This window comes from Capra hircus (assembly GCF_001704415.2).
Source record: "Capra hircus breed San Clemente chromosome X unlocalized genomic scaffold, ASM170441v1, whole genome shotgun sequence".
In the NCBI taxonomy this organism is placed as follows: Eukaryota; Metazoa; Chordata; class Mammalia; order Artiodactyla; family Bovidae; genus Capra; species Capra hircus.
Genome location: NW_017189517.1, coordinates 11,386,251 through 11,401,047, shown reverse-complemented (window position 1 = coordinate 11,401,047; position 14,797 = coordinate 11,386,251). Strand labels below are relative to the sequence as shown.

At 38.6% G+C, this 14,797-nt stretch overlaps 1 protein-coding gene across 1 annotated transcript in view; it reads right to left on the bottom strand.

Moving 5' to 3' along the window:
• Positions 1–6,151, bottom strand: part of GPC3 (glypican 3) — a gene marked incomplete at its 5' end in the record, with an annotated part of 208,069 nt that extends 201,918 nt beyond the window's left edge. Inside the window, one exon of the mRNA XM_018044068.1 lies at positions 5,453–6,151. Within this exon, the coding sequence (XP_017899557.1) occupies positions 5,453–6,151 (699 nt within the window). The remainder of the gene's footprint in view (positions 1–5,452) is intronic.
• Positions 6,152–14,797: the final 8,646 nt, after the last annotated feature.

Sequence of the window (14,797 nt, the reverse complement as noted above, 5' to 3'; positions counted from 1 at the left end):
AGTGCTAGAACAGCTACTAAGAAAATAACAAAAGAAGTGGAAAAAAATCTTCAAAGAAATGAAAATGTTACACTAAAAAATATAAACTTAATGGCAAAGAAGGAAACAAAGGAGGAACACAGACAAAAAAAATGAGGCTTATACAGAAAACTAAGAGTAAAATGGCAGATGTGAATCCAACCATATCTGTAACTACATTAAATATAAATGCACTAGATACACAAGTCAAAAGAGAAGGAAGAAAATAGTTAGAGCAAAAATTAAAATCAAGAACAAAAATAAAGAAATCAACAAAAATTAAAAGTTGGTTCTGTGAAAAGAAATTAACAAGATCAATCTACCTTTAGTTAGGTTGACAGAAAACAGTCAAATTACTATATAAGGAATGAAAGAGGGGACATTAGTACAAGTCTCTTATAAACAAAATACGTTTTAAGGAATTACTAAGAAAAACTGAATGTCAACAAACTATATAACATAGATGCTAAATGGACAAATTCCTAAAACAGCAAAAATGACTCAAGAAGAAATAGAAAATCTGAGTCAATTCATAAACAAAGAGATTGAATTAGCAATCTGAATCTTCCCATTAAAAAAAAAAAAAGCCCAGGACCAGATGGCCTTACTGGCAAATTCTACCAAACATTTAAAGAATAATTAATGCCAATCCCTATAAAACCCTTTTGAAAAAACGGAAGTGGTGGGAACACATCTCAACTTGTTCTATGAGGCTAATATTACTCTGATACCAAAACCAGACAAAGACTAGAAGAAAACTATAGACCAATATCTCTCATGAAGATAAATACCAAAATCCTCAACAAAAGGTATAAAACAAAACCCACCAATACATTAAAAGGATCATATATCACAACCAAGTGATATTTGTCCCAGAGATGCAAGGGAGGTATAACATCTAGTATAATAATTAGTTTAATTATTATTTTTTGTTATCACTTTAGTATACTTATTACATTAATAGAATAAAAGACACATATACATTAGATGCAGAAGAGGAATTTAATTAAAAAACCCAATATACCTTAATAATAAAAAACAATCAACAAAGTAGTAATACAAAGGAACTTCCTCAAACTAATAAAAGGCATTTATGAAAAACTCACAGCTAACTCTATACTTAATGGGGAAAACTGAAGACTTTTTTTCTTAAGATTAATAAAAGACAGAGATGTCCATTCTTGCCATTTCACTGAAAGTTCAATCCACACATTTATGGTCAATTGATTTTTGAAAAAGTTTGTTAAGACCATTCAACGGAGAAAAACAGCGTTTCAACAAATGGAGCTGTGACAACTGGAGATTCACAAGCAAAAAGAATAAAAGTTGTACCCTACCTCACACCAAATTAGAAATTAACTCAAAATGGATCATACATAAGAACAAAGCCTAAAAAATTCTTATTTATAGAATGAACCCTCCATTAGCTCTCAAATTGCACTCACGTATGGAGACGTCTTGGTAATTATAGATTCTGACTAACTGGCCGGGTCTCACATTTGATCACAACCGGAAGGTGAAGGTGCCACAGCAGAATCTCATTAATGCTTTAGTTTTCAAGCAGCTTAGGCTTGGGGGCATTTTGTGGTTTTGTTAACAGGAATAGGGTTCTGTAATCCACCTAGCCCTCACTTCCCCTCACCACCCATAAATGACCCGGCCCCTTGATGGGGCATACAGAGTATAGCTGGATCACACCTGGGCAATGATTCCCCACCCCCACCATTTGGTATACATTACTTAGAGCTAGCAATCATAAACCAGTAACAAGGCAGAGTTTACATACGCTTTCTGTTCTAGTTTATGCATTCCCTGGGGAAGACAGACTTCACGCTCTCATAACCAGCTGGGAGGTGGGAGCAATCAGGCCCTTAATGGCCAAAACAGAAAGGGCCTGACTGCATCACTGAGCACCTCTTGACAGCCAAGGCTTTTCTTCCTGAATGATAATGGCATGAAATGTACTCCCTCTGTGTGTGTGCACACACACACAGACGGGCCCACGTGCACCTAACACACAGCAGGTTTGGCACCCCCAAAATAGCTGTTCAATTTAAGTTCATGATGTCTTTGCAGAATCCTAATGGAGCTTTTTGAGTGAAAATCTGGGAGGGTCTTATGGGAGACAGATCAGTGTGGTGGAAAGAGTGCTCGATTGTAGCAGCAGCAGACCTTGGGCCCTACTTCTGGCTCTTCCACTAACTATACAACTGTGGGCAAGCCTCTCTGAACTTTATTTTTTCATTTGTAAATCAAAGGGACTGGACTAGGTAATCTCTTTCAGGCCTTCTAACATTAACATTGTAGTGAGATGTTCACTGTGCTGAAAATTATTCAGTTACACATCTGTCTGTCTACAAAGCTAAGCTGACCTTTTAAAGAGTTAAGAACTATGTCTGGGGCAACTGAGTACCCAGCACCTGGCAAAGTGCCATGAACAGAGGAACTGCTTAAGAAATGTTCACTAAATAAACTTTCATTTCTAGAGCCTGATCAAAATAGTGGACTCAATCCACTACCAGGTCCCCTACTCTATTTTTCTGTGTTGAAAATAACCAGAGGAGAAAACATGTTTTCAAAATGTTGTCAAAGTGACCAATATCAGTTTTCAAAATGTTGCTGTCAAGTGACCAATATCAGAGGCAAACTTTAAACACTCCCATATTCTGTCTTTAATGTTATCTTCTTGTTTTTCTCTTATTGAAGACATTTCCACACCCCTGGCACTCTCGCTTTGTGTCAGACACATAGAGGGGCCCTCAACGAACATCAGGTGAAATGAACATACGAATGCACTGGCTTTTCATTTTTCTAGTTCTCTGAGATTTACTTTTGTTTAAGGCCCAAGAATCTGGCCTCAAATTATAAAGCAATCAGAGGAATAATTAACCACTGAAGAACACTATCGTTAGGACATTTCTGTTCATTTTACTATAAAATATTTTCTCAGCAAATGTGTTTTAAATGGCTAACATTCTGAATGGGACAATTAGAGCAGCTCCGTGAGTAGCCATCCTGTGGGTTGCATCATTTTTTGTTCTCCTTTCTCGTTTAATTCACCAAAGAAACCAATTACCTCTATCATTTCGTACTTGCAGAGCTTAAAGACAGGGCTAAATGGCCCAATCTGCCCTCCACATTCTGGGTAAGCGATGGTTCAGAGTATACAGCAGCTACATTGTATAGAAGGTAAGAGCATGAATCAAGCAAGGCAACAAGCCAGGGTTTGAATCCCAGTTTCCCCACTGCCATTTAACTAGCTTTGATGTCTGGGCAAGGTATTTAGGCTCTGTGAAGTGAAGTGAAAGTCGCTCAGTCGTGTCTGACTCTTTGTGCCCCATGGACTATACAGTCCATGGAATTCTCCAGGCCAGAATACTGGAGTGGGTAGCCTTTTCCTTCTCCAGGGGATCCTCCCAACCCAGGGATCAAACCCAGGTCTCCTGCACTGCAGGCAGATTCTTTGCCAGCTGAGCCACTGAGCTTCATCTTGTTGCTGTGTCTGACTCTTTGCAACCCCATGGACTGCAGTACGCCAGGCTTCCTTGTCCCTCACCATCTCCTGGAGTTTGCCCTAGTTCACATTCAGCACATTGGTGATGTCGTCCAGCCATCTCATCCTCTGATGCCCTCTTCTCCTTCTGCCCTTAATCTTTCCCAGCATCAGGGACTTTTCCAATGAGTCACCTGTGAGTGTCAGATGGCCACAATACTAGAGCTTCAGCTTCAGCATCAGTCCCTCCAGTGAATATTCAGGGCTGATCTCTCTTAAGATTGACTGGTTTGAACTCCTTGCTGTTCAAGGGACTTTCAGGAGTCTTCTCCAGTACCACAGAAAGCATCAATTCCTCAGCATTCTGCCTTCTTTACAGTCCAGCTCTCACAACCATTCGTGATCACTGGAAAGATAGTAGCCTTGACTATATGGACCTTTGTCAGCACAGTAATGTCTCTGCTTTTCAACACACTGTCTAGGTTTGTCATAGCTTTCCTGCCAAGAAGCAATCATCTTCTGATTTCATGGCTGCAGTCACCGTCCGCAGTGATTTTGGAGCCCAAGAAGAGGAAATCTGTCACTACTTCTACCTTTTCCCCTTCCATTTGCCATGAAGTAATGGCCCCAGATGCCATGACCTTAGTTATTTTTATTTTACTCAAGCCAGCTCTGAAGCTGGCTTCATTTACTCCTGTGTAAAGTGGGGATAATATTAGGATCTATCCCATAGATTACTGTGACATAATTTTATGTAAACTGGTCAGCAGAGCACTTCAAATGTGGTAGGATCCCAACAAGGCTGGTGTATTAGATGATTCTGCCATCTCCTTCAACAAAGCTGGCAACATTCAGGAATCAGTCATTATAACCTTAGTGAGATCTAACTGATAGCTCTTGGCTCTATGTTCTTTTCTGTATTGAAAAGTGTGTGCTCCTGTGGTTCTGAATGTGTGCATCCTAGCTTAGGAGGTACAATGTAACTAATAATGTTTGACTGAAACCAAGCAAGCTGCTCCCTCACACAACTGTCCCACCCCAATACAAATACCATCAGGCTTACACTGGTATAAATCAAGGCTGCAAAAACAACTGTTGGAAAATATGAATGTTTTGCCTCATTCATTTGTAGCTTTAGTTAGTGGGTTCTAGCTGGGTTTCTTACTTTCAAAGTCACTACTCAAAATGTAAATCAAAACTAACATCGCATATCAACTACTCAAAATGCTGCTGCTGCTAAGTCGCTTCAGTCATGTCCGACTCTGTACGACCCCACAGACGGAAGCCCACCAGGCTCCTCCATCCATGGGATTTCCCAGGCAAGAGTACTGGAGTGGGGTGCCATTACCTTCTCCGCTACTCAAAATAGTAATGTGATTAAGAGCACAAGAGTGAAATCAGAATCAGAGAAACTGGTGATAACCTAATTAAAAGGCACCTGATCAATTTGTGAATCATGGCTCTTTCATTAACTATAGCTGGGTGCCCCTGGTCAAGTTGCAGTTTCCCTGAGCTTCAGTTCCCTCACTTACAAAATGGAGATAATAGCTCATACCTCACAGGGTTGTCAAGAATGTTGTGTTAACTAATAGCAGTGGCAATAATAACTAATAATTACTGAATAACTGTAACCCATGTTACTCCCAATGAAAAAGGTATTCTTTTTAATCCTTATTTTATCGATCAGCAAGATGAGGCTCATACAGAGCCTCATGACCAAGGTCCGATAACGAGAAAGTAGATGGAGCTAAAATGCAAAGCCAGGCTTTGGACTCCATAACCTGTGGATTTAATGCACTGCCCAGCTTTGTGAGGAAATTCAGGCCCTCTATCATCCCTGCCCATATTTTTCTTAGTTCTCTCCATTGGCACCTCTACTGGCCATGCCACCACACCCCCAATAGAATCCAATTCCTTGGAAAACGGTAGAATGGTACTCACCGTGGTGGTGAGCTTTCCTCCGTTCTTCTGGACATACTGGATGGAGTCATGGATCGTAGAGAAGAGACCAAGCAGTACATTCTCCATGTCATAGATTCTGTACATGCCGTTCACCAGTTCTTCCAGAGACAGGATGTATTCTCTCCAGTACTTGTCAATCTCCACCACACCTGCCATACAGCCCTGCATGACCACATTGCAGTAGCCACCACATGGCTTCACCATCATCAGTCCCTGGCAGTAAGAGCAGTACCACATCCTCGTGAGCATACGGCCACAGTCCTTACTGAACTTCAGGTGATCGGTTGTGTTGATCACTTCAATTCCAAGATTCAGGGCCTGGAGGAAGATCCTAGTGACTTGCAGTGACTTGGAAACCTGGGTCATAATAAGCTTGGGGAAATTCCCAAATACTTTCAGGTCACGCCTTGCCCCTCGGAGGCACTCATTGATGTCTAAGGTGGACTCTGGAAGGCCTGGGTTCATTAGCTGGGTATAGATGACTGGAAACAGGCTGTCAAACAATTCATTGACCATGTCGTCCACGTTGATGTCAGAACCCAGGATGTAGAGAGATACATCAGTGAAAAATTCACCCACAAAGTCAAAAGCTTGTGGGGTCAGACTCGGATAGTTGTTCTTGAACATGGCATTGGTGTAGTTCTTGGCGTGGCGAACAACAATTTCAAAGGCCTCTGTAAAATAAGAGACATAGAAATGCCAACAAATTAAACCATGAAAGTCCAGTATTTAATTGAATTTGAGATTTTTCTATTGCTGTGGTGATTAAGGTCCCATTTGCCTTAAATAATTGACTCGTGTTTACTTCTGGCAATTGCCTCAACTCCTGCAGCTGTTTGTTCCTATAAATCAATTTTCCTTTCTGAACATGAAGTCCAAACCTTGATGTGTACATAAATTCTTAAACACACAAATTATATTTCAAATGACGAAAGTCAGGATTCAGTTAACATTCTGGCCTCTCATAAAAATAGCGATTAAAAAATGGCTAAATGAGAAGTTCTCTCATTGATTTATTCAGTTAAAAAGAAATTGTATTTCAAGACATTTCATTTTTAGACAAAGATAAATATTTGACAACCAACCATATACTATATAAACTCATATAACGATTTAAGCCTGTTCATCTCTGGAGGAAAGGCAAGTTCTTAGCCAAGAATAAAAGCTATCACCAATTTAATCATTTTGGTAGATAACTTTAAACGGAGCTATCTGACAGATTGCCAGACCTGAAAATGGAATTTACCCCCTAAACGGTATCAGGATGAAAAAAACAAGGCATGTACTTATCTATACATTTGATACTGAAAATAACACCTCTGCTATTTGCAAGCTGAACATCTGGAAGGATAATAGCTAAGCTTCCTTGGTAAGTTCAGCTTCCACATGGCTTGGAAGCCTTATCCACTCTACAGAGACTGTGGGTTCAGGATTACATCTGCTGCTCCTAACCCTTGGCATAAGGCCTGATTAGTGTCACTGGTTTGAGAGAGAAAGTAATAATGTCACCATCCCATTTTCTCCAATCTGAAGCCCTCTAGACACAATTTATCCCAAATAATCAGAGTTCTTATGAGAGAAAGGAAAACAACAATAACAGATTTTTCAAGAAATAAGACATAGTTTAAAAACAAAAATAATCAAGTTTCCCAAGACTTTTTTTTTTACTTTAAATCTCTGCTTTATTTTTTTTTATTTTTATTTTTACTTTATTTTACTTTACAATACTGTATTGGTTTTGCCATACATTGACATGAATCCACCACGGGTGTACATGCATTCCCAAACATGAAGCCCCCTCCCACCTCCCTCCCCATAACACTCCCTGGGTCATCCCCGTGCACCAGCCCCAAGCATGCTGTATCCTAAATTAACTTAGCACTTTCCTTCATTTCCTTCCAAAGAACAGAGGTCCACAACAGATGTACCCCGAAATGATGCCATTTCAGGAGCCTTGAAAAATCAAATTATTACCATTTTCAGACTACCTAGAGAAACTGCATTCCAACTGCTCCTGGGATCACTTAGCCAAACATCTCAGTCATCTGTGGCAGAAGTGAGCTCTAGGTTGTACCACCACCATCTGCCCCAGATCCCTCACAAAGTAGAACATGCATACTAGATTCTTCCCTTGGTTTATGACCAAGCCCAGAAATGTGGAGGAGATGCCAGAGCAATCCTACTGGGTTTCCAAGCCCGCTTGAGAAAGTTAATCTTCATTTTCATCAATTGCTAAATGTTCATTTGTGACTTTTGTTGTTTAGAATATTAAGAACTTCTTGGAAAGCTTATCTATAACAATCTCTTCTTAACTTCATACACTATTCTCAGTCCTTGAATCTAAACACTGAATGAACTCAAGAGATTTTCTAATGCAATCCAAAGGACCAGTCAATTAATTCTTCAAAATCATCAGAAATTTGAAGATTTAAAACTATTCATTAATTTTAGCTACCAATCCTTTATTAATACTAGACTCTGTGCTAGGTACTAGGGGTATGTAAATGCTAGGTAGATGGAAATAAATAATACACTATCCTTGCCTTGAAAGTATAAGGTATGTGTATGCATGCTAAGTTGCTTCAGTTATGCTCAACTGTATGCTCAACTCTTTGCAACCCCATGGACTGTAGCCCACCAGGCTCCTCTGTCTGTGGGACTCTCCAGGCAAGAATACTGGAGTGGGTAGCCATTCCTACTCCAGGGATCTTTCCTACCCGGGGATTGAACTCTGCATTGGCAGGCAGATTCTTTACCACTAGCTCCACCTGCTGTTGTTCAGTCACTCAATCATGTCCAACTCTTTGTGACCCCATGGACTGTAGCACACCAGGCTCCCCTGTCCATCACCAACTCCTGGAGCTTGCTCAAACTCATGTCCATCGAGTCAGAGATGCCATCCAACCATCTCATCCTCTGTCGTCCCCTTCTCCTCCTGCCTTCAATCTTTCCCAGCATCGGGGTCTTTTCAAATGAGTCAGTTCTTCCCAATGGGTGGCCAAAGTATTGGAGCTCCAGCTTCAGCATCAGTCCTTTCAATAAATATCTAGGGTTGATTTCCTTCAGGATTGACTGATTGGATCTCCTTGCTGTCCAAGGGACTCTCAAGAGTCTTCTTCAGTGCCACAGTTCAAAAGCATCAATTCTTCAACGCTCAGCCTTCTTTATGGTCCAGCTTTCACACCCATATATGACTACTGGTGGCTCAGTGCCACCTGGGAAGCCCTAAAATGCTATACTATATACCTCATAAGTGGGGCTTCCCTGGTAGCTCAGTGGTAAAGAATCCGCCTGCAATGCAGGAGTCACAGGAGATAGGAAATGCAGCTTCGATTCCTGGGTTGGGAAGATCCCCTGAAGAAGGGGATGGCAACCCACGAGTATTCTTGTCTGGAGAATCCCATGGACAGAGAGAATGGCAGGCTACATTCCCTAGGGTCGCAAAGAGTCAGACACGACTGTAGCAACTGAAAACGCATGCATAGCATTTACAAAGCATTTCCAAGTATATTACAATATCCACTTTTTACCACAATCTTCTGAGTTTGGTTCTGCAATCCCCACTTTATAGATGATGAAACTGAGGCAAGCAGAATTTAAGCACTTTCCCACAGTCATGCAAAGCAGAAGTAGTCAACTCAAACTACTGTCTCCCAGCAATGGTTTTACTCTAGCTGTCCTCAGCCATATGGCCAAACACACACATTCTCAAAAGTCTTTGAAAGTCAAGTTCATTTTTAAGCTCATTATATTTCTACTGGCTTCTCCTCTCCGAATGGAAAAGTACTGGGAGAAATTGCAGCTAAAGCCAATTGTCCTTTCACCTTTGCCTTGGGGCTGCATAAGGTCAGAGAAGGAAGACGGCTGCTGAGATGCTACCCTGTGGATCTCAGTCATTGAAGCTACCCTAAAATGAATTCTCTACAAGGCAAATTTCATCTTTGGCACAGTGCATTTATTCTCTAATGTGCAAGATATATGACAGTGAAATTCCTACACTATATGCCATAACTGTTTTAAGTTTCTGTTACTAGCACTGCTGGATCAATAGCAAAAGAAAATTAGAAAAGATCATGAACTCTTCTCCAGAAATAATAACAACAACACATATTGCAGGGGGAAAGGGCTAGGGGTTCATATTCAACCTCAAACTCACATGTGCTCCCTGCTCCAACTTTCACAGCTCAGAAGCCACTTAGCACATCTCTGGGTTTTACCCAACCCCCTTACTTCTATATCACAGGACAACAGCCTAAACCATAACTACTCAAGCAAAGACTCCTTGGGGACTTATAGGAACCAACCCTAGGTGAAAAGTGACGCTCAGCTTGAAGTTGGCAACTTGAGGTTTCCTGAAATGAAGCCAAGAGCTAGAATTACTGCAAAAAATGTCCAGCCCACTGATTTTTTTTGGTCAGATAATAATGTACACTTACGCTAGGGGAGGTTTTCCTCTGTCTCTTTCCTGGGAAGAAGTCAAAGATTATATCCAGGAAAAATTGGAACAATGTAAAATCAGAGATATTATGAAAAATTTGGCACCAAACAGAAAACACTCTATTTTTAACACTATATATAGAAAGACAGATGATAAAGATAAATACATCTAATAAATTAATACACATCCAAATATACCAAGGTTTCTAGATTTACTAATGCCCCTGTCACTACCTGGTCACCCATTTTGGACACACTTTAGTGTTACCAACTTCCTTCTTAAATTATGTTCCTCCAAAAGGGACACAACTCTCCAATATGGTTTGATATGTAAAGTGTGCAATCAAACTATCACCTCTCTTTAAACGAATCAGTAACTTCTCCCCTATTAACCCAGGACGTATATCCAGAGCAAAATGACTGTCCTTAGTACTTGGTGCAGATGTTTCTTTATTCAGACCCAGACCAAAAACCAATGTGCTTTCTAGGGTCTTTTCAGTAGAAGACTAGACTTCTTTTTTTTTAAAGGAGAGTATACTTGCCGTTTGGAGAGAGGAATAAATAAACCATTGGGTTCTCTTCAAGGCCTTAAGAATAAAGCAGTCTTATAGAGGCAAGTTACTTTTTTCAAGGTAGTTTTTCCAGCATTGTAAGAATGGCAAAGACTTCATAAGAACTTTTTAAATTTCTAGGATAAATGTCACACAATGGGTTGGACTCCAAACAGTCTTGGTTTTCAAACACAGGTACCTTAATGTAAAAAGAAAACTGACATTTATGAGATACTTGTAAAGTACATGCCAGGATCTATGATGAACCTGCTCACATTTGTTCTCTTATTTAAATTTAACACAACCCTATGTATTTAGAACTATTTTGACTGGTGAGGATATTGAGGTTCAGACAGATTAAGTGACTCAGACAAGATAATATCGCTAGATGAATACCATGGCTTAAATGTAAATGTAGTCATTCTTAACACCAATATCCCTGCTAATTCCACAACATGCTCCAGTCTTGAAAACTGGACATTGGGAGACTTCTGGTTTTGGCTACAACATGTAAAGAGCTTGGAAATTATAAATTGTCATTCCTGTTCTCAACAAGATAATAATGAACAAACTGAAAATCAATTATGCTTAGACTCCTCAGGGAACTGAGGTCACAGGGCAAACTGCTACCTTGAAATCTGGAAAGAAGGGCAAATACAGAGAACCACGGCTGAGATCTGCTAACCTGGAGCAGACACTACTGAAGCCATCAACTACTCAGAACACTTACACAGTAATTCAGACAAACTGCTAGAGGCTGAACGGGAACTGACTTGAGAGTTAAAAACTCTTGGGTACCCAATTTTCTGGGTCTCCCACATTCCCATGGGATTTACTTCAAGAAAACACACAGAGTTCTCATGGTTAAGATCTAAGAAAAATCTTGTTTTTTTGGCAGGGGAAAAGTACTAATTTAGAAATATACCATAAGCATTCTCCATAACAAATGCCTGTTTTCCAAGGGACATAACTTTACCAGAGCTGAATAAACCTAGAAGAAGTGCAGTTAGAGAACTCCAGTCCTCTCTAGCCTTTCTGTAACACCTAAAGGGAGGGAAAAAAGGCTGAAAATTATTATGAGGGTTATAGTCCATGGACTTAAGCCCACTAAAAAGCTGATTAATTATAATATTATACATCACTTCAACTCCCCCCATACCTTACCATCAGAAAGACACAGATTCTATTTAAGAAGGAGTCCTTAGAGAAATATACCAAAAATAAGTGAAAAAAAAAATAGACACCAGAGGAAATGAAAGACTCTGGCATCTATGACTACAGCAAACAATAATAGCCCAACTTCAAATCACATTAACATAAAACTTCGCACTAACAGTCTAATTACCTCAGTTTCTACTACCCAATATCATATCCTGCTTTTAACAAACAATTATAAGCCATGCAAAAAGCAAAAAAAAAAAAAAACAAAAAAAAAAAATACCAGTCTAAAGAGACAAAGAATGATCATAACCACACTCAGATATGGCACAGATTTTCAAAATATCAGACACAGAATTTAGGATAACTAGCATTAATATGTTGGAGAAGGCAATGGCACCCCACTCCAGCACTCTTGCCTGGGAAATCCCATGGATGGAGGAGCCTGGTGGGCTGCAGTCCAAGGGGTCGCTAAGAGTTGGACACAACTGAGCAACTTCACTTTTCACTTTCACGCATTGGAGAAGGAAATGGCAACACACTCCAGTGTTCTTGCCCGGAGAATCCCAGGGACAGAGCAGCCTGGTGGGCTGCCGTCTATGGGGTCGCACAGAGTCGGACACGACTGAGGTGACTTAGCAGCAGTAGCAGCATTAATATGTTAAGAGCTGTAATAGCTCTTAACATACAAGACATATGGACAACATAAAAGAACATATGGATAATGTAAATACAGAGACAGAAACGCCAATAAATATCAAAAGGAAATGCTAGCAATCAAAAACACAAACAGAAATGAAGTATGCCTTTCATGGGCTTATCAGTATACCGGAAACGACCAAGGAAAGAACCAGTGAGCTTAAAAAAATGGTGATATAAACTTCCCAAATGAAAATATGGAGAGAAAAAAACAAACAAGACACATAAAGGAACATCAAAGAACTGTGGGACAAATCAAAAACTCTGAAGTATGTATAATTGCAATTCTAGAAAGAGAAGAAAGACAAAAGAGAGCAAAAGAAATATTTGAGGAAATGATACCAAAAATTTCAGAAAATTTATAATGGATACCATCCACAGAGAAACTCAGAGAATTACAAGCAGGTTAAATTCCAAAGTACCTGCTCTAAGGCATATCATATTCAAATGGTAAAAAATCAAAGGCAAAAAGAAAATCTTCTAAGAAGCCAGAGGAAGAAAAAAAAAACATCTTCCCTATAGAGGAACAGTGTAAGAATTACATTGAACATCTCATCAGAAATCATGCAAGAAAAGAAGAGAGGAAAAGGAAATATCTTGCATTAAAAGGAAAAACAAGCTAGAATTCTCTTTCCAGCAAAAGTACCATCAAAAAGGAAAACAAAAAAACATTCTCAGACAAACAAGAATGGCAGAAATTTGTTATCAGTAGACATGGCTTGTAAAAAAATGTAAAAAATATGTTTTTCAAGAAAAGTATATAGGCCAGAAAATCAGATCTACATAAAGAAAGGAAGAGCATCAGAGAAGGCATATACATAAGGGCAAAATAAAACCTTTTTTTAAAAATGATATAACATATAACTTGGTTCACAGTAATAACAGCAATAATGTATTGGTGATTATAGTACACGGACAAGTAGAATGAATATTATAAGGCACTCAAACTACCAGTGAAGCAATTTAGTGTAGACTTGAAAGTGGACTTAAAGTCGTTTAAAAGCATATCACAAACTGGATAGGAACCAATGAAAATGCTCAAAATGAAGCATAATTGATATACTAAAAGGACAGAAAAAGATGGAATCATTTTTCTCAGGCTTCAGTTAAAGCCTGAGAAGGCAAAAGAAGAGAGGAAGATTAAAAATGACCAAAACAAATAACATGTGCAGTAAACAAAAAGCATTTAAAAATGATGAATATTAACACATTACCTCACTAATCACTTTAAATGTGAATGGTTTAAATACAAAAAGTAAAAGAGATGATCAGAATAAACATAAACATAAAACCCAACTAGAGACTGTCTAAGGTAGTACATCTTCAATATAAAGATACAGATAAAGGGATGAAGAAAGACATATCATACTAACACTAGACAGGAAAAACTGGAATAGCCAAATTAGTTTCAGAGCACACTTTGGAAGAAGGAATATTATCAGAAATAAAAAAGGGTGTCACATAATCTGAAGGGTCAATTCTCCAAAAAGATGTAATTCTTATGTATACAAACCCACAATTATAGTTGGAGACATCAGCACCCATCTATCAATACCTAATAAATCCATCATGCAGAAACTGACATGGTTGAACTGATTAGCATCATCAATGAACTAGATCTAATTGACACTTATGGGATAATTCATCCATCAACAGCAGAATATACATTCTCAGGCTTACTTTGAACATTCAGCAAAACAGACCGTAACACTTGGCCATAAAATACACCTTAACAAATTTAAAAGCTCAGAAATCATACAAATAATGTTCTTAGCCCACAATGAATTTAAATTACAAGTCAGTAACAGAAAGGTAAGACAATATCCAATCCTCTGCAAATTAAGCAACACATTTCAGTACAACATATGGGACAAAAAAAGTCTTAAGAGAAATTTTTAAAAATGTTTAACTAAATGAAAATGACCATTCAACTTACTGAAATTTGTGTGAGGTAGCAAAAGCAGTGTTTAGACGGAAATTTGTAGCATCGAATGCTTATATTAGAAAAGGAAAAAAGATCTCAGATCAATAAAGTTAAGATTTCACCAAAAAAAACTAGAGAATTAAGAGCAATATAAACCTAAAGCAAGTAAAAGAAAACAAATTATAAAAATTAGGGCAAAATTCAGTGAAATTGAAAATAAACATCAATAGATAAATCCAATGAAACAAAAAGCTAGTTCTTTGAAAAGATGAACAAAATTTTAAAATATCTGATCAGGCTAATCAAGAATAAAACAAAAGATACAATTTATTAATATTAGAAATGAAAGAGGGGTCATTATTAATAATCATATGAATATTAATAGGATAATATAGGAATATTATGAACAACTCTATGTCCCAGGACTTGGTACACTTGATAAAATGTACCACCAATTGCTTAAAAGACAAAAACCACCAAAACTTACAAAATGACAAATAGGCAAACTGAATTATTCTCTTTTCATCAGAGAAATTAAGTGATCAATTAATAAAC